Source organism: Prionailurus bengalensis, chromosome F2, assembly GCF_016509475.1.
Source record: "Prionailurus bengalensis isolate Pbe53 chromosome F2, Fcat_Pben_1.1_paternal_pri, whole genome shotgun sequence".
In the NCBI taxonomy this organism is placed as follows: domain Eukaryota; kingdom Metazoa; phylum Chordata; class Mammalia; order Carnivora; family Felidae; genus Prionailurus; species Prionailurus bengalensis.
Genome location: NC_057353.1, coordinates 5,012,746 through 5,033,449, shown reverse-complemented (window position 1 = coordinate 5,033,449; position 20,704 = coordinate 5,012,746). Strand labels below are relative to the sequence as shown.

The 20,704-nt window shown below is 40.7% G+C and overlaps 1 protein-coding gene across 10 annotated transcripts in view; it reads left to right on the top strand.

Annotated features, from left to right (window-relative positions):
• Nucleotides 1-20,704, top strand: part of ST18 (ST18 C2H2C-type zinc finger transcription factor) — a 142,543-nt gene that overhangs the window by 30,541 nt on the left and 91,298 nt on the right. For 7 of the 10 annotated variants that reach the window (XM_043601059.1, XM_043601057.1, XM_043601060.1 and 4 more), the window contains exons 4-7: nt 265-418; nt 1,169-1,271; nt 7,892-7,946; nt 10,282-10,312. In XM_043601059.1, coding sequence (XP_043456994.1) covers nt 7,892-7,946; nt 10,282-10,312 — 86 coding nt within the window. In that variant the 5' untranslated portion in view covers nt 265-418; nt 1,169-1,271. The remainder of the gene's footprint in view (nt 1-264; nt 419-1,168; nt 1,272-7,891; nt 7,947-10,281; nt 10,313-20,704) is intronic. The other 3 variants (XM_043601058.1, XM_043601055.1, XM_043601056.1) reach the window with 1 other exon arrangement.

The window sequence follows — 20,704 nt, the reverse complement described above, 5'->3', positions numbered from 1 at the left end:
TCCAGGATCTTTTGTTTTAGGTTAGAGTATGGCAAACAAAAGGGAATAGGCAGGTGGAAAGCTTCGGGACTCTTTCTGAAGTGAGAGTGAGGTAGAGGAAGCCAAACGCATTTCCAGAGAAAGCCCCCCTCCCTTTTATCCCCCTCGGTGGCAATCGAAAACAAACTAAGAATTCCCAAGCCCCTGTGCCACTTTTCAATTCTTACATCATGTGCAGTAATCTGCTCTATCACTGGAGAGAGTTTTATACCTATTTTTCCCCAGGAACTACGGTTGCTGACTTGCGTTGAAGAAGCATCTGCTTAATGTCTGGTCAAAGCTTACAAGTGATCCAGAAATCTATGGTTAAAAAGCCAAGTACTTCACAATCTACTGCAAAGGGGGAAATACAGGAAGATAGAAATCTTCTGCAAGGAAGGTTGGTGGCTTGTGTTTGACACAATAGCAGAACTGCCGGATGTAAACTCTTTAGATGCGCGTTGATACATGTGCTATTTGTATAAATAGCCCCTCTCTAGGAGGCTGAGTGCGCCATGCTGAACTTCAGAGTTTCCTCTCAAGGGCCAAGTGGCCTAAAGACAGATTCTGTTCCCAGCCCTGAGACCAAATAGAGGAGAAGCAGCTCTGCGTTCTATGGGTGCAAAGTAAACCAACGGCAAATTGTTTCTATGGAAAGCGGGTTGGAATATTGGCAAATAGCATGATTACGACAGCCTCGTTAAAGAGAGCTCTAAACAGCAAAAGGATGAATTTTGAATCTGTCTTTTGTGACTTCTTGAGTATAGTACTTTCCAAATCTTGCCTGAACTTTTTTTTTGGTGGTTAAAAGTAAAAATACCAGTAATAATAGAGAGTCCCTTTTACCCAATTTGTCTATAAATTGAAGATGATATATATATGTGTGTGTGTGTATATATATATATATATATATATGTCAGTAATAGAAACAAAAATGAATTTGGCTACCTTTAAAACCATAAGAATCTTTTTCTGATTGATATTGTAGCATAAAATTTTTCTTTCTGTTTAGAGTTAGAGCCCAAGCAAATTACAGGTAAAAGTGTCAGTGTGTTGCCCATTGTCCACTTCAGGGTTTACAGCTGGTCTTCTGTTTCATTTGTCCTCTCTGCTGTGCCTCCTTTCTTTTCTTTTTTTTTTTCCTCAATAGAATGAATTTAAGGACTTCTCGCTAAAGTGGACAAACACATTTAGTCACTTTGACAAAGCAGGGCAAACTGAGTTGGCATACAAGTTACCTGAGAAGAAGAGAGGTAAGGCAACATTTTTTTTTTAATTAAAAGGAGAATATGTTGAAATAAAATGCAGCCAATCAAAGCATTTATATAAAAGCTCTCCTTTATAACAGCACTTTGTGGATTTGCTTTGAAAGGAATTTGTTAGCGCTGAATTTAGAACTGGCATTTTTGTCAGAAGCCTGATTGCTTTAATATTTAAAAGTATGAAACAGGTGAAGTCCTTTGAGCCTACAAATGCTTTTGCATATCGATTGGTATATATTATCTGTTCATACCTGCTTACCTTTAAAGAAAAGTTCAGCATTAAAATAGTCGTAAAAGTCCATTTAAATTCATTTGTACAGAAATTAGTTTACTTAAGGATTAAGAATAAACAAGTGAGATATTTTAAAAGCACTGTGGGTGACTTCTACAGTTAATGCCTACAAACGCTGGGAAGTCAGGACTTGAGTTGACCTTGGGAAAAACCTATTTAAAATAACTTATCCCTATACGAAGGAGCTTGTCTTCTGACAATTACGTATTTGGTGCACAGGCAGCTCAATACATCAGCAAGAAAAACAATTTTTAAGGCCCTTTTAGGGTGCTACTTACTCTGAGCTATCTTTAAACAGAGCCTATTAAAAACAATACCAAAAAAAAAAAAGTCTCCTAAAACATAAAGCTGGCGATTGCCCCCTTATGTCACAAAGCTGTGACTCAGAGGCCATGGTACAGCGACTAATAGAAATCCTTGGCACACGTTGGCTACCTAAGGGAATAATAGAACTATTTGCTGGAGTCGTTTGGCAAAAGGACACAAACATATGGCTTTGGTTTATATTCCGCTTTGCCAGTTGTGCGAAGTTACAGGATGAAGTCTACAATAGCAGTGACAACTCAGAAATGAGAAATGAGGCTCAGAATAGATCAACTTCCTTATAAAGCTCCCCAAGCTTGTCTCTGCTCTAAGGTTGCTTTGATTGCAGGGAGTTTCTGAGTGAGTCTGGAAATCCCTGTGAGAATCACTTCCTCTAGGGGGAATGTGGTGCCGTGGGCCCTCAGAAAGCGCATTGTTGCAGAGCACTGGACTTGATCTGACCGAGGACTGAGGGTGCTGCTTCCTGAGGTGTGGCGGTTGTCGGGGTGGGAAGGATTAGGGCAGACAAGAGATGAATCCTCAATCTAAAGAGGACACATCATTTGGGGCGCCTGGGTGGCTCAGTCAGTTGAGATTCCGACTTCAGCTCAGGTCATGATCTCACATTCTGTGAGTTTGAGCCCCGCGTCGGGCTCTGTGCTGACAGCTCGGAGCCTGGAGCCTGCTTCGGATTCTGTGTCTCCCTCTGTCTCTGCTCCTCCCACACCCGTGCTCACTCTCTCTCTCTCTCTCTCTCTCACTCTCTCTCTCTCAATCTCTCAAAAAGAAATAAACATTAAAATTTTTAAAAAAAATTTTTAAAGGGAACACATCATTCAATTCTTTGGCTTTCTTACAGGATCAAAGACTGTATCACAAGAGACATAGAGGTAGGAACAGAGAGTTGGAATCAGGGATAATTGTGCCCTAATAAAGGAGCCAGAAGATTTTCATTTTGTTTAGAATAAGGGATTTAGAGAAGGTGGTGAAAATTATTAACATGACAGCTTGAATGATGTAAAGAAGTTTTTTATTAGTTGACATTTTTTAAAAAGTTTATTACTCTTTTAATACCCTTTCTGAGTAATTAAGAAACATATGGAAAGAAAATCAGAAGAGTAAAAAGAGGGTCCAAAGAGAGACAACAAATACTTGAACGTTCCATCTCAGTATTCCTCTCAACAAGTAAACTATTCTTTTAGTATCACAATTCACGTTCCCCGTCCGTTCCCTGTGTAACAGGGAGACAGCTTTTGCTGCCGTTTTGGGCTGATCCAAACCTGTATTTAAAAGAAAATGATGCCAGGATCAGAAAAAGAAAGGGCACTCCGTGTAAGGTTCTTTGTTCTTCAATCTGGCCAAATTGCATCCTAAGACACTGGCCTCCTCCGGTTGTTTCGTTTTCTGGGGTTCGCCTTTTCCAACTTCCTGAGTTTCTCTTTGTTGATTTTTTTTTTAAATGATTTTTGTAAAGGAAGCATCCACTGAGGATAAAAGGCTCCTCATAGAGAGGACCGCAGGACCTCTGCTCGGCAGTCACAGAGCTTTCCTCTCTCCACTGCCACGTGTTCCCCGGGACTGAAACGACATCTAACACAAGTCATGTGGCACAAGCTACAAAAATGCATGGCCAGTCCAAAGCCCTGGGGAGGGCAACACAATGAAATCTTGTTAAAAGTGAAAATTATTGCAAGTTGAGTGTATGTGGAGGACTTCTCAAATTAAAGGTAGCTACCGTCAGAGATTATGTGTATTTAGACAGTATTAAGATTAATTAAATCAAGATGTATACTCAGAACGTTATGATCACTATAGCTTTTTCTGTTAATATTAAGAAATTCGTGGCTACTTATAAATATAAATATGTGTGTGTGTATAGAGAGAGAGAGGATGTCAGTGTCTACAGTGCTGTTGAAAGGAAAAATAAAACTTCAACATCACCAAGAGATTTTTTTTTAAGAAGTGATTAAATATTTACTTGAAAAGAAATTTTTTTACCGTTATGTTAAAATGAGATTTTGGGGGCGCCTGGGTGGCGCAGTGGGTTAAGCGTCCGACTTCAGCCAGGTCACGATCTCGCGGTCTGTGGGTTCGAGCCCCGCGTCGGGCTCTGGACTGATGGCTCAGAGCCTGGAGCCTGTTTCCGATTCTGTGTCTCCCTCTCTCTCTGCCCCTCCCCCGTTCATGCTCTGTCTCTCTCTGTCCCCAAAATAAATAAAGGTTGAAAAAAAAAATTAAAAAAAAAAAAGAGATTTTGAGCGAACAATAAAAATCAAAGGGAAGTAAATCTCCTCACATACCAGTACTTTGCTTGTGTGAATGAAAGCAAAATTGAGTTTACGAATTCTGTGTCCTGCCCCTCGATGCTCTCGTTCCTACAAACCAGCAATTTCAGAGCTCCCTTTTCAGCCCAAAGGAAGGCACTGGGGTGATGTGGACAGGAGAGTTGCTGATTGTCCCTGATATAAGTGCCAGTAAGAAAAGATGGTCAAATAAAAGTAACTAGGAATTTACGACGTATGCCTGTATATAAGTTTGTAAGTATATAAGGATGTTAAATAAGAGGTTTCCAAATTCAATTAAATAATCAAATTTCATTTTATGGTTATTTTTCTTCTTCATCGTCTATCGACATGTTTCTATTGTTGGTTCTTACATGTCCTTCCTACAAGTTTTGCGTTGTCACCTTCTTTATCTCATAAGTGTCTTTCCCTCTTGTCCTCCTTGTTATTAACTCCTCTTCCCAGAGAACTGAGAAGTGAAATCTTTTAAAATTTTTCTTCATGGCTTTATTATGAAACCGAAGAAAGAACCACTTTTTTCTCCTTTGCATATAAATGTTGTACGTAAAATCTTCATACTTGTAGGTTAAATGTACTTTTCTCAAAGTAGTTTCAGATCAAGAAAAATAAATGGCAAAGCTTACCTTTAATATCTTATATCTATTGAGAAATAGATTGTCAGAGCGAGGAGGTATCTGAGAAAATATCTTGTCTTGTTCCCATCCATAAACAATGAAATGAGATAGACAAAGGTTCTAAGAAACCTCCAGAAGAACAGCTTTTCAGAAAATCAAATCTCTGTTTTGAGAAAGGAAGTGATTCATTAAGTGTTGCCAAATTCATTGGAGCCTTGTCAATAGCATTTGGGACTTAAGCAGTAAAAATGATCAAGTCTTCTTTTCCAACAGGAAAAAAGAAAAAAATGTTCCCAGAGAGAAATGTAGTTTCCCAGATCGTAGCAGGAGTTAGTTAGGTCAGTCTTCCCTATAGCCCTGGGAAAAGTTTAAAGGAGGGGAATTCTATCCCCACTCCCATCCTGGTCTCAACGCACGCCCTGAGGCAGAAACCTCTTCTTACCTTTAAGGAGCCGTTCCCAGAAGGAGGTACACACTGAATCTGAGGTTTGATTTTACCAAAATTAAGTCTGCTTATTGGGAATGTATTAAAATCCATGAGAGTATTCCATATAAAGAATACTTAGAAATTTCCACTCCCATTTATAAGGTTTTGGAAAACAAAGACTTACCTCCAGATTGAGATCTGTCAGGAGAGCGAGCCACCTCATGAATGTTAAAACCTTCGGCCCCTAAAAAGAAAGCACATTGCTTTAGGTTTCTGATGTCCTTATTCCCCAATGAGCTATCAGACAGGACTAGGCACAGAACTTAGTAACTTTTATTATTTTTCGGTTGTGAAGCGGAGAAAGAAGGTGAAATATATATTATGGCCTCCGTCCATTTCACTCCTACCCCTTGGCCCACAAGTTAAATTTGAAAACTTAGCTTAGCTACCAGTCTTTAGAATGTTTACATAGGATGTATATGCTACACCGTCAAGAGGACAATTGTGCCACAAAATACAATTATGGGGCTAGCATTCCGAGCATAATCAAGCAGAGGTCCATGAATATTTATGCATTCCTTCCAATGACTGTAATGGGGAGGCGGCTGCATGGAGTGGTTGCAGACCAGGCGGGTCCAAGGGGATAGCTGAACTGCAAAATGGCAATAGTCTTAAAGCTGTTATAAAGAAGATTACACTGAAGTAGGTGTCTGAAACTTTTCTGCTTACCTCGGGGCACTCTTTGCAACCTGCGTTTCAGTTTCGATTAAGAGACTCATGGAGTTCAATCTTCACTTGCCTTTTGGGGGGAGATTTTTCAGAGTGGTTGGGGAGAGCTCATAGCACCTGTGTGGCAGGAGACTGTTAGAGTTATGTTGAGTCACTACTCACCCACTGGAGTAGCTTCCTCAGAAATAGTAGGTGGTTTTCGTCATTTGAACTCTCCTTGCTACTGACCTCTCTTAATCGAGTTACTCCTGTAGCCCATGGAGGGGAGTTTGCATGAGTTGAGCCAATTTATATGCAACAGAGATACTCGTGGAGGAGGAGGATTTCACAACGCAATGCTCACCATCCTGAGTAAACCAAGCCATTTTAATCCCAGGCAGTGCCACATCTGTCATAAATTCATGTGGTTTTAAAAGAAGGGAAAGCTACAGGCAAAAAAAAAAAAAAAAAAAATCACCTCTGTTTTATCGTTGTTTCCTCTCATCATGTGGTTTTCAAATATTCCTAACGATGGACCGTTTTATTTAGACGAAAGTGACTGCTGCTTAGCAAAAGCAGTGGACACTTTTTTGTTTGCTAATTTAAAAAAACAGTTCAGTGATTGGTGTGGTGTTTATTATGAAATGATGACAAAAGGGTACTGGTGGTTTTAATAGTTTTAGCTTACGAGAGCTGTCGTTAATTTTGTCTGTAGTGTTGCAGGTGAAAAAATGCACAATGGATAAATAGTCTATATTGGTTTAACTGAACATAATATATAGTATGTTCTGGAGTTGTTTGTCTCAATAGACTATAGTAATCAAAAGTAATGAACCTATTATGTGCAGGACCTTGGAGAGCGTCGAATGGCAGTAAAAGTGTGGCACATAAAAGGTTTATTAAAGGAAATTAAAGTCCATCATTGCCACACCTGCTCCCCTATTATAAGTCTATGGCAGGTCAGTGCCTTCAATCACAACTCAGCCTCAGAGAGCAGAGATGCGTCTCCCATTACCATTGCAGTCACACGGCATCCACACTAGTGTCAGGATTTAAGGATGGGCGCCACGGAGAGTGCCTTCTGCCTGCCTCGCGTTCCCCGCAAGCAAAACAACTTCTCTGCATTGAAGAAGTCCTTCTGCTAGTGTGCAAAGGTGAATTAAGCTAGAGATGCTGGCAAGGTTCTAGTGAAACGGATGGGAGTAGTCATGTCTGACTGTTATCTCCAGAGGGGCAAAAACAACAGGCTTTTCAAAGTCTTTCCATCCTTTCGGTAGCTTATTTCATCGCATTTAAAATATTTAGCAATGATGCTGTAGGGAGTTTGATGCTGACACACATGACGCTCAAATTTCACTTTCCTTATAGATTTGCATGATTATAGCCGGTATTTATTTCTGGAATTCTGGGAGTCAGTGTATGTCATTTGATGGTCAACATTTCCAGTGGTATTTTGAAATGCCGGTATTTCAGGGGTTTGCCTTCGTGTTGCTTTTTACCCAGGGGATTATTTTTCCCGAATTAGAAGGAGGTATGTATCAGAAAGGGTCTAGAAATGCAAAGGAATCAGATTTTAGTAAAATCAGCCTGAAACCTTTTGGTTTGGCATTTGAAGTTTTGTCTCCCTTGCAACCATTGTTATTCAGACAGTCCTTTTTTTTTGTTTGTTTGTTTTTCTATCTGCGTAATGCCAGAAGTGTTTGAATCGCTAGCAAACACTTACGGACAAGGACATCTGCCCTCTTGTCACTGTTTCCTCTGCCTTCAGCATCTGTAAAAGTATTTCCAAAATTCATGGACTGCAAGAGCAGTCACAGGTCTATACCTGCCGAGGATGAGTGCTATTCAAGGGCATGGAAGGCTGGTCTATTTTTCATAATGACCTTCAGAACTTGTAAGGACACGTTTTCATATTTTGGTCAATATCAAAGGAATGACCTCAGGACTTTGTGTTCATGTTACAGATGGATGCAGAGACTGAAGATAAAACGCTGCGTACCCGCTCTAAAGGAACCAAGGGTGAGTTAGTAAGCAGGTTCCATGACACCGTGCCCACCACACCATGAAATATGGGAGTTCCAATGCTCAGTCCCTAATGGGTAGTCAGAATGATTACAACTTCCTCCGGGCTTCTTTTTTTTATTTTTTTAAATCAAGCTAGGACACTGGATCATGGCATTGAGAGCTAAATATTATGAACCAGGAGCTAAAGGACTCAGAAAAGTCCCAATGGTGTATGATGCTGATTTTTACAAAATGCGATCATGAGTAGATTTAAACATCATGCAAAACGACACAAGGGTCAGCAAGGGAAGGAGGATGCTTCACAGAGACCTCCAGATGATTGAAGTGACCTTTAATGGGCAAGGGAAAAGACAGAGTTGTTAGTTTCCTGCCAACGCCAGTTTTGATTTTTATGTTACCTGGTTTAGTGGCTCCCAGTCTAAACTTAGTTCAAGTAAAATGATGATGTTTGTTTTTTGCCTGCCCCTGCTGGGAATTTCCGGCAGCTCGGCAAAGTGATGTTTGAAAGGTTTAACTTGCTGGTTATCCTTCTCTTTTTGGAGCCAACAGATGGTAATGTAATATTGAAATATAAACAGGCCCTTGATGATCTAAACATCTGGAAAACAGGATTGACTGGCAATAATACCCCTTAAGGAAAATAACTTTTATTATAATTAGCTATATTTTTGTGACCCTTAATTCTAAATGGAGAACTGTAGCTCACCATAGCCTCTGAAAACACTCTGGATAGCTGTTTCTTACCCAACTCTTGTCCCCAGAGGCCTCGCTAAGGAAGACCTGAGTCAGGAAGCAATAGTGTAATTTGTTCGGAAGGGTTTGAGATGTACGGTCAAAAGTCGCTAATCAAGTGGAATGCTTTCCATAGTGATGTTCATATTTGTAGTCAAGTTAAATAATTCCTGTTTGACTTGAAGTCCAGAATCCCCTCAATTTTTTTTTTTTTTTTTTTTTTTTTTGAGAGAGAGACAGTGCGAACAGGGGAGGGGCAGAGAGAGGGAGAGAGAGAGAATCCCAAGCAGGCTCTGCTCTGTCAGCGCAGAGCCGGATGCGGGGCTCAAAGTCACGAACGGTGAGATCGTGACCTGAGCTGAAGTCGAGGGTTGGACGCTTGACTGACTGAGCCACATGGGTGCCCCTGGAATCCCAGAATCTAATAAATTCCAGAATGATGTGTTTTTTAGTTCAAATGCAACCATGGTTGTCTTTAGCGATGATAACCCAAATGCAGAATGCTATGCAAGATGCAGCAGCATTTTCTACCCAAACAGAAGTTTGATACCATGTCAGTGTCTAATTTTACTTCAAGTTACTTTAAAGTTACTACATTATATATCATAATATTTAGAATGCAGTAATTCTAGACATTAAACTTTTACGCAGCAAACTTCTCAACAGAATACAAATTTAAGGGAAGAAATGACTCGTATTGTTGTTTAGGATAAGCTCACATCCGTCATACATCCGGCATACTAGAGACAGTATTTGGATTATACGAATCTCTTGTTTTGACTTCTAAAAGCACACTATTCTAGCAGACTTTTAAAATGTGGGTCTTTTAATTTGCAATTCTTCTTGTACTTTGAATTCTTTTGGCACATGATATCCACCCTTAAATAGAGCCAAAATGTTCTTCTAGAAATGAAACAACTGTTTTCTCGTGCGGCATGAGTAATCTTTAAAACCACCTGTTGTCTTTCTCAATATGCTGCTTACCCTTGTGTAGGCAGGTATTTATAAACATGAACTTCTTTCATTCGCATCATTTGTCAGAAAAATCAAAGCTCTTTTTTTTCTACAAGATTCTTATTTTTAAACCATTCTTGACATTAGCTCAGCTGAACATATCTTCCTTTCTGCATACAAGTGACATTTATGGAGCATCATCTTGGGACACATTTAGTAAAACTTTACCCGTTTTATTTAAATACTTGTTTAATGTCAATAAAAATGTAAGCTTGGGATCCTTCTGAAAAACTTCATATAAACAATAGACTTGATATAAAAAAAGAATTCAAGTCCTTCAAATTCTTGTAAGTTTTCAGTGACTCGTTAAAGACAGGCCTTTGAAAAACCCAACCCATGACTGTAAGGCCCCAGGGTCACCTGAGGCACTAAAGCCAGAGTCATCTGTTCTGGGCCATATTCATCTACCCACTGGTTTCCAAAGCGCCAGAACCAGAAAAGATCAATCTACCCAGCAGGAAATTAAGCGGGGTCTGCACTAACCATTTATCGGTCACTAACTCTGGGTGCGTGAAAAGTTTTCAAAATTATACGGTTTTCAAAATTATAAACTGATTTTCTCTTTCTTTCTTTTTGTCCACAGTGCCAATAGATTCTCTAATTCAGGAGCTTAGGTAAGAGTTGCCCCATGTTACTTTTTCTAATATCGATTGGCTTTAATCACTAGAACGTTTTGTACTTTTCAAAGCGGAGAATCCCTGTGTTCGTATGAACCATAGTCCAACACGCTTCTTTGTCTGTACCCCAAAGGAGAAGAGAGGGGAAAACCACCAATAATTGATTCAAAACAATTAGGGCTAATATTTGGATAAGAAAACACAACCACATTTTGCTGTGATGTAGTTTCCCCACTTTTCTCTGGGGAGTATTTGCTTTTTCTGTGCCCATACCTCACCCGTGGCTTGTGTGTGCCCTGGTGGCCAGTGAAGAACGAGCTGTCGTCCGTGAACCTGAGCAACAGATGGCCCAGGTGCTAAGTTCTCCAGTTTCTGTTTTAAATAGATAATTCTATCATCAGTTTTTACGTGTAGACATTGGACGATAATAGGTTTGTGGGTGCGTCCATACATTTCCACCTCAGATACTGAGAATGCCCCCCCCCCCCAGGCAATGTTACGAAAAGTCCACTGCAATAGGTTTTGCAAAATAAACTCCAATTTGAATTTTTGTTTTGTAGCGTCTCTGTCAAGGTGTAGTGTATGAAAAAATACATTTTAAAAAGAAACATGTGCCGACGATACATATTTTGTACTGATGATATTTTTTTTAGAGAAATGGTGTCAGGGCAAGATGAGTCCTTTGTCCCTCGTCTAGATTTGCTATTGCAAACCCAGAAAGTCTCCAGCCTACGATCTAACCCACCTTTCTGAAAACGACGATGGTCTATGTGCATTCCTCAGGAAAACATTTGAAAACCGTTCTTTACGTGGTTGTTTTTCCAGGCAACTGTGTTCTGTCATTTCCTGAAGCAAAGGCTCTCTCACTTCCTAGGATTCATTGTGTCGCGGTTTCCGTCCACTTGCTTCGTGGAACACGTGTCCATCAGCCCCGTTAGACACCCATGCTGTCTGTGCAAGTTAGTGGGGAATCGTCAACGAGAAGTTTATATTTGAAATTACCTGAGCAGAACGGATAGCACGCTCACACTAGGACAGGATTAAATGAATGAATTGTCTGGCTCGCTTAAATTCTCGCTTTGTAAGCCTGCTCTCGTGTAAAATTCCTATCTGTTTGGAGACTTCATGTTCCCTATGGAACGATCAAAGGAAGTTTAAAACGATCAAGGGCTCACAGCACATGAGACGTTTGCCATTCCAGTGGTTTCCTAGTGGCCCACTGCCGGGACGGGGCACCTGTGAACTCGCGGTCTATCTCCTTGTCGAAATAACCGTGTCTCCAGTCCGTCCTTCCAGGGAATGAAACCAATCTGGGAGGGAAGAGAGCCTTTTGAGTCAGAAGTCTTGAAAAAGAACTTGAAAGAGAAAAGAGAATTTTGAAGGAACAAATAAGTGTGTCCTTTGGCTTAAGGAGAAATCTAGAATTCATAGAGAAAAAGGAAGGAATCAGCAGAGAGCAGCAACTTTGTGGGGGAAAATGTGTAATATCACCTTTCTAGGGCAATGGAGGTTACTATTTAACCACGTTGTTAGCTGTAATAATTATAATAAAATGCGAGTGCCCGGGTGGCTCAGACGGTTCAGTGTCTGATTCTTGATGTCAGCTCAGGTCTTGATCTCCGGGCTGTGAATCCAAGCGCCACACTGAGCTCCGCACTGGGCGTGAAGCCTACTTAAGATCGTCATTATTATTATTGTGAGGCAAAACTAATATATATTGAGCTCTTGTGTGCCAGACACTCTTGAGCGTTCTTGGTTATTATTTCGCTTAATCCTCACAATAACCATTGAAGGTAGAAACTATGATATTTCCAATTTTTAGATGAAGAAAGCGAAAAGTGTTTTCGTAAATAGGTCAAGATTATGCAGCGAGTAAGTAATCCAGTCTTTTAACTCAGGCTGGCTTCTCAATTGTCAGGCCATGCTTTCTCCCATGCACAATTAATACTAACCATCTAGAATGTAAATCAAAAAGACATGGTCTGTTGTTCATATTCCCAGCAGCTGGATTTTTTTAATTCTGTATTTTGACCGTATGGTTTGCTTTTCAACAGCTTAGTTTTCTGAAATTCAAACAAAGAAGGTGGTTTGATTAAAAGTGATAATATTTCCTGTTTTCCTAATTCTCTACAAGTGATTTTTTGGTCAGATATTCAACTTTACCTAATTTCTCACTAGACCAACTCAGAAAGCTGGTGATAATTGCTGGGAAATTTCATAAACAAAACTAAGTCACCTATTTTTTCTTTAATAAGATCCAGTTTATAAAAATTACTAACTGATGATTGTTTGTTTTATAATTACGAATTTTCAACAGAATATTCATGCTTAGGCGTGTGTTCCAAATTGTTTCTTAGATGGCTTTAAGTTGACCAAAGTATCAACCAGAAGTGTTAATTCTATATAAATCTTGGGAAAATGTTCTGATTTATACGGAAGGTTATGTTTTTAGTGTCTTTTAAATTTTTGCACAACTTTATCCATTTGCTACAACTACTCCTCCCAACTTATTCTGCAGATTTGTTCCAGAATCCAGGGTTTTTGTGCACCTGAATTCTGAGTATCTTAGGAAATGGGACACATTTTCCCCAGTGTAAAAGTTAACGGCTGTTTTCTAGGGAACATTGGCAACTTTATTTAGTTCTTTTTAGAATGCATTGGACATGTTATTGCTTCTAGAGCCACTACTTACAAAAATACTAATACAAATGAAGCTAATTTAAATATACTGTATATTGTTCATGACACTAATAAAAATGGATAGTGACATTCTCATCTTCTTATTATACTCTATGTCAGCTACGATCATCACCATTAAAAAAGCAATTTATAACCACAGGCCCACCTTTAATCACATTCCTTATTAGCATTTCCAGTCTTTCCTCCAGCACAATACAGGTTACAGGTGGTGTGGAGAAGGCGCTGTCGTGTCTTTCTAAATCATGACCACTGTATTATCTCTGCTTTTCTTTTATTACTAGTATCCTTAATCTGACCCGAATGCTATTGCATCTACTAACGTTGGTAATTGTCTCATGCATTGGCAAAGTGTTTTACACCAATCCAGCCCTTTCCTCTAATTAGGAAAATATATTCTAGCCTCTGAAATGGCTTTCCTATGTGACTACTTAGAGACACAAATGAATTCAAGACTCTTAAGTGTATTAGATTCAGATCCCACTGTCCTTTCGTGGCCTTATTACCGCTTACTGATTTGTTGGCTTCAGTCTTTTAATGAAAATTTCAATTTAGTTGTCTTTTTACATTTTTTTCTTTGTATAATTTGTTTCTTCATTTAAAACCACGTTATTTGGCATTTTCTTGTAAATTTTAAAATGGTAAGTATTTTTTTTTAAGTTTATTCATTTACTTTGAGAGAGAGCACAAGAGAGCATGAGTGGGGGGAGGGGCAGAGAGAGAGGAAGAGAGAGAATCCCAAGCAGGCTCCCTGTTGACTGTGGGGCTCGATCCCACAAACGTGTTGTCATGACCTGAGCCTAAGTCAAGAGTCAGATGTTAAAATGTTAAATGTTTTCTAACATTTAAATGTTAGATATTTTCTAGGCTCTATAATCAGTAGGCTGTAGATTTAATCATAACATTTAATCAGCATGTGAAAAAAATTGCAACCTACAGCTTTAGACGGCTTTCTCTCTTTCCTTCTGTCTTATTTCATTCATGATAGTCTTTATATCAGTTAAATGTTTTACTCAATAGCTTTTCCAACTTGGAGGGGGGATAAAGTTTCTTTTAATAAATATGATTTTATTGCACAGATTTCTGGAGATGACAACTAAAGGAAATAAAATGGACATAAGCTGATTTCTAAAATTAAGTGTCCCATAAATCGATCATCCAGGTTAGAGGAAATACGTAGCTGTAATCACGAGGTTGGAGGAAAGAAGGAAGAAAGCCTCGTCTTTCCTTTCATTGCTATGCTTTCCAAATGCAGGGCTCAGTTCACGCTTTGGGTATTTAATAGCATATCTCCTACGTTCGTGTCTTTCTAAATGTTGTTGCCAAGCCTATAAACTAGAATCCAGGAGCCTGACACCTTAAAGAAAACTCATTTTCTTATGGGCTATTCTGGGGGGCAGGTGAGAGTGACAACCAAGGCAGATGATGGTAAGGATTGGATATCGAAGAGAAATGTCCATCTGGGGGTGCCTGATGCGTCCCCGTTCATTTGCCTGTTCTCCGCCTTCCTCGTCCTCACCTCTGGGTAATGGACAGGCTCTTGTTGGACATATGACATGAAAGCATAAGATCAGTTAATCACTCCAGAGAGATCATTTGTGCCTGCTAGGGTAAGAGAGTGTCTTAAAATAGATTAGGGAGTCTTTCAATAAGAGTGAAATTTTTAAAAGAGTTTGTTATTTAACAAGAAAATCCCATTCACCATAATTCTATCATATATTTATGTACTTACATAGCCTTTAATAGCATTTAGCACTGAACCTGCTATTGAGTGGGCCTTCAATAGGTGCCTATTGAGTGAGTTGTTGAAATCACACGCAGTGTCTAATTGGATCCATACAAGCAGCCTGGGGGATAGTCAGGACAAATGACATGAGCCACATTTAACTTATGAGCCGAGTAGGGGAAGTTAAGGGATTTATTTATACAAGGGGTTTGAGTAACAAGTGACTGCACTGGAAGTAGAACTTAGATTCTGTTTGTGGTGCAGGGCACATCCCACACGTTCCCAAACCCACTGCAGTCGGTGTATTATTCTCCATTACCGCAAGCCCTCATAGAACCCCTCCCCTCCCCCCCCTTTTTTCTTTGACTTTTTGGAGCAGTTTTAGCTTCAAAGAATAAATGAGCAGAAGGGGGAAGGTACAGGGACTTCCTGTAGACCCGGTGTCCCGACACACACAGCCTCCACCAGTATCGACACCCCCACCAGTGCGGCTCATTTGTTACAACTGATGAACCTACGTTAACACACCAGCCTTCCATGTCGCCATCCACATTTGGAGGAAATAAGTACTTGAACTTTATCAATAAATTAATAAATCAGGTTGAAATCTATCTGCCAACTGACCCCGGCACATTTTCTTTATTCACCACGGTGCCAGTGATAAAGAGGCCAGTGTCCTTCCTTTCTCGATTTTTTCCATGAATTGATCATGCGATTTTAAGTCTATGTTAAAGCGTCAGCAGATGATACAAATCTGTCTCCTCTATTTGTTTTTCCTTTCAAAGGAAATCTACCAGGTGATCTACCATGGGCTTTGTACTTCGCAGATTGATTTTTATTTTTTTTTAGTATTTATTTATTTTTATGAGAGTGCAAGTGGGGCAGGAGTAGAGAGAGGGGCACAGAGGATCCAGAACGGGCTCTGCAATGACAGGCTGACAGCAGCGAGCCTGATGTGGGGCTCGAACTCAGGAACTGCGAGATCATGACCTGATCTGAAGTCAGACGCTCAACAGACCGAGCCACCCAGGTGGCCCTCAGGGACGGATTTTACTGTATGGGAGGCGTGTGCCACTTAACATTCACCTGAGACTGATGACAGGCATTTAGAAATAGGCCAAGGATGGGGTCCTGTCCCTTCAAAGCACGTTGAACCTAGAGACTAAGTGGCTGTATGTGCTCCAGTTGGCACGTCGTTTCTCTGTCTATTTTTATACCAATAGTATACACTATATATAAAATTGTGATTACATGGGAAGAGGCAATGTAACTTAATTGTGTATATTCTATTTTAAACTAGCATTTCTGCATTTCAGAAAAATGCTATGGAGCGTGTAAGTAAATCCTGAGAGTGAAGTTTCTCAGAAAAAAAGAACAAGAAACTGTGCTTTCTTTACCTTTTAGTTTTACATTCAAATATCGCAAGAATCATATTGGAGCAGCCAGGCTACGGGGTCACATCTGCTCCTGATGTTGGGAGTGATATCACTGGTCCGTGTAAACCAATAGCTTAAAAGAGTCTGAGGCACTAACATCTCTAGAAATCTGACATTTTCTAAAACTGTGACAAAACACCGCCACTGTGGGCCGCACGTGAAGATTTACCTCACTGTGGCTTTCAGATTTGTGGAGCTCACCCGCCGAGATAATTTTTTCCAGCCATTGAGCTTTTCTTTTTGTGTAACATAAATCTTTTTACACAGCAGTGTTTGCCACTCTTGACTGAGGAGTGAACGTTTCCTCTGCTAGCTGTTCATTTGGGGCTCCCTCCGCATCAGTGGAGTGCCGGGTGTTGCGGGAGAGAGAACACTAATGGTGTCGGCACCATAACCCCGGGGAGTTATGTGATACTGTCACCGTGGGTGACGCGAGCAAAGTGCGACAGGCGTGGAGCAGGAGAGATCACTTCCAACTTGGGGATCGAATGTGACCCTGTAGCCTGGCTGATCAGAGTATCTGCTTGGCCGGCATCCCCCGGGAGCTTGCTGGAAATGCACTCTCAGGCCAGGCCCAGATGCATTTTCTCAGATCTCTAACCTAGTAACATGCATACTTAACTTTGAGAAGCACTAGCTTAGACTTTGCCGCTTACTTGGAATAGCTCTTCTCTCTATTGCCGATTTTCAACAGTGTGGATCAGCAGGGAAGTCAAATGTTTGGGCTTCTTTGGGATTTTCCCAGTTCGTGGATTCATGGGTTGATACAGAAGGCTCCTTAGCCAAGAAGCAGCAAGACTTGACCTTGAACACTTCTGCAAGGTCACACACCAGCCACTGATAGAACCCCCAGACCTAGGTCTGGGATTAACCCATTGTTTGCATTTGTATTGGTCGAAAAGTCGCAGAATACCGAACAGTTTTGACGGCAGTGTAGCAAAAAGTACGAGCCCTGGTCTCCTGTGAGTCTTTGTTTTGACCTCTTGCAAGTGTTTGAAATCAACCAAATCTTCCTTAAGTATTTTCCACAGATCATTAGAAAGCGAAAATATGTAAGGATGCTTTGTAAACAGCGTATTATATGCCTCCGTAGATGACTTCATAGTCATCGAGAGTGTGTTCTCAGAGTATTTAATGATTATGTCTCAAGCAAAATCCAAAATCTCCGTCAGCTTCCGTATGTCACATGACTGCCTTGCCATGTTGACACCTTAGTAACTAATAGGCTGAGGTTCCTTCTAACTTGCCCAGGCACTTTGTTCCCTTTGGTTGCCATCTTCTCGCCCTAATGTGCTCTTTTTATTTAATTATTTTTAAATTTACATTCAAGTTAGTTAACATGTAGTGTGATAATGATTTCAGGAATAAAATTTAGTGATTCATCACTTAAATATAACACCCAGTGCTCATCCCAACAGATGCCCTCCTTAGTGCCCCTTGCCCATTCAGCCCTCCCCTCCCCCCAAACCCAACGCCCCTCCAGCAACCCTCGGTTTGTTCTCTGTATTTAAGAGTCTCTTATGGTTTGTATCCCTCTGTTTCTATATTATTTTTGCTTCCCTTCTCTTATGTTCATCTGTTTTGTATCCCAAATTCCACGTGAGTGAAGTCATACGATATTTGTCTTTCTCTGACTGACATAATACACTCTACCTCCATCCACGTTGTTGCAAATGGCAAGATTTTATTCTATTTGATCACCGAGTACTATTCCGTTGTATATATGTAGCACCTCTTCTTTATCCATTCATCAGCCGATGGACATTTGTCGTCCTCATGTGCTCTCGAGCACCTCGAACACAACGTGGAATTACTTAACACTATTGCTTGTTTCACCTCAATCCTTCTGGAAGGGGAGGCATTGACTTTAATCTTCAGGCAGAACACTTCACGTCTTCCTGTTATGTTTTAGGTAAGCGATACCCATTTGAAGTCCCATCTCAATCGCATTGTATGCTTGCAAAAATAATGTTTCTGACATCTTGCAGTATTTTTCCTGCATCAAGTGTGAACTGAAATACGTATGTCCCACAGCGTTGACAGATCGGCTCCCGCAGCTAAACCACGGTGTGCTTGAATTTTCAGTATTTCCTCACCATGGGTGACTTCTCATAACACGAATGCAAACCCCCACTTAGGATGTGACCAGTTCACGTGGCAGAAAGAACAGTGGATTAACAGCAGCCCTGGGTTCTGGGAGTTCTGTCAGTGGTTAGCATGTGACTCTGGAGAGGTGTTCAAAGTCTTGCTGCCTCGTTGGCTCAGGAAACGTCTGTAGAGCATTTTGAGTCCTGGCCTCTGAATTCACCCAACTTCCCTCCATCCCCATCCCAAAGTATAGCTACATTGAAGCTCTTGCTTTATTCGGACCTGTCCTCTGAGTTCATCTTTGCCTTCGAACCTCTCCTTGGCTACCTTTTCACCTGTTGGTGTTTGTTTTCCTTGCATGATCTTTCTCCTTGTTTATTTTCTCTCCTTGAAAGAGAAAGCGTTGTTGTTTTTTTTTCTAATCACCTTTATCCTCACGTTTTGGTCTTCTAATCTCACCACGATGTTGTTTCCTACAGGAACGCCCAAGGCCTAAAGCTACTGCTTATCCTTCTTTTTATAAAGTGCTCTTTTCATCTCAACTGTTGTAATCGATTCCTGGCAAAATTCTTTCCTTCATCTTCTCCCACGTGGGATTCATCCTCATCCTTTAAGGCAAATGACTAATGTCATCTTCTCCAGGAACTGTCCCCGTGACCTTCCAGACTGACTAACAATTTTTCCATTGTGTACTCAAAGTACTTCTTTTCTTGTCTGTGTTAAAGCAACTGATTACATTGAATCATAGCTATTTTATTATTCATTCGTCCATCTGTCCACCCATTCAAAAGAAAGCAGATTCCCTGCCTTCAAGTTTACAGTTTGATTGGGAAAAATTAAAAACAAAAACTGAAACTAAAAACTAAAAACTTTTAATTAGTCACACACAATTTTGCCTCAGTACACTTTTATTTGCTCAACTTTTTAAGGACAAAGAATCTATTTTATTCACCAGTGTATCCCTAGTACATGATGTTACTAGAAAAAAATTTATTTTGCATTGCCTACCAATGTTTGCATTTAGAATAAGTAATGTAGTTAGTAACTCATTGTAAAGGAATTTCTATGTAATGTCAGTACTCTTTAACTATTTTTATATAGTGCCCACAACTTCTTTGGTTCCAAATTCTTAGATTCTTTCCCTCATTCTGTCCCTTTAAAGTCAAGACTGTTTAGCTAGCAAAACTCTCCCTGGCTCCTTAACTACAAACCAGCCTCCTCTGGCTGGCTTCGAATTCATTTCTCAGTCATATTTCTATCGTCAATAAGTGTCTTCCTCTACAAATATATTTTATCAAAGTATCAGACGGAAAAGTGAGGTGACTTTAATTCTGTTACTTCTCCTTTGGTCTCATTTGGTCATTTGCAGTCAGGAAGAGAAACCAGGACTGGAATAGAAATTCACATTTCTGTATTTGTATGAAGGATCAGCCAAATGAGTCCTCGGACAAGAGTGGCCTCTTGCCACAAGGTCAGAAAGTAAAGCCACCCCTGGACATGTGATCACTTAGACGGAATCCAAGGCTGGGGCAGCCAGGTACAGAACAGTGTAGATAAGGAAGAATGTCTTGAGCTTGGGGTGTTTAAAAAGACCCTCAGCCTGGTTCTCAGCCTGAGGCACAGGAGCACATTCTCATCAGTGGGGGAGGCACTTTGGAGATGTTTCTCAAAGGTGGGGTGAGAAATGCATTCTAGGGACTTGTTTCCAACTCAGGGTCAGGGGAGTGGGCCTATGTGAGGAAGTGATTGCAATATGTCTGTGAGGTCACACTCTCCACCACCTTTCCTGTGTGGGAGTCCCGGAGGAGACTCCGTTCTGCTAGGTCAACCCAATGAGAACAGAGAGAATTTAGACTCCAGAGCCCTCAGGGTGTTTGTGGTCATGGCTCCAGAGCTTCTGAGGACCCTGTGTCCTTGTAGATGGAAGCTAACACAAAGCCTTCAGTCTCTCCTGCAGGATCGCTAAGCTCTGGGTTCCTTCAAGTAAGGACCGGCGGGTTCATTCTGCCATGATCATTTTTTTTTAACGTTTTACTTTATTTGTTTTGAGACACAGAGCGTGAGCAGGGGAGGGGCAGAGAGAGGGAGGGAGACACAGAATCCGAAGCAGGCTCCAGGCTCTGAGCTGTCTGCACAGAGCCCGACGTGGGGCTCGAACCCACAAGCCGTGAGATCATGACCTGAGCCGAAGTGGGAGGCTCAACCGACTGAGCCACCCAGGCTCCCCTGCCGTGATCATTTGTAAAGAAACTTGGCTTCCCGACACGGCACACTTCCTGATTTCCTCTTAGTTCTTCGTATCTTCTTAGTTCTCATTGATAGTTCACCCTCAACATCCCAGACTCTAAACACTGGGTCTCCCCAGGTGTGTCCTTGATTTTTTTTGCAGTTGATCCTTTGGTGATCTCATTCAGGCTTTTAATATATTTACACACAAATAAA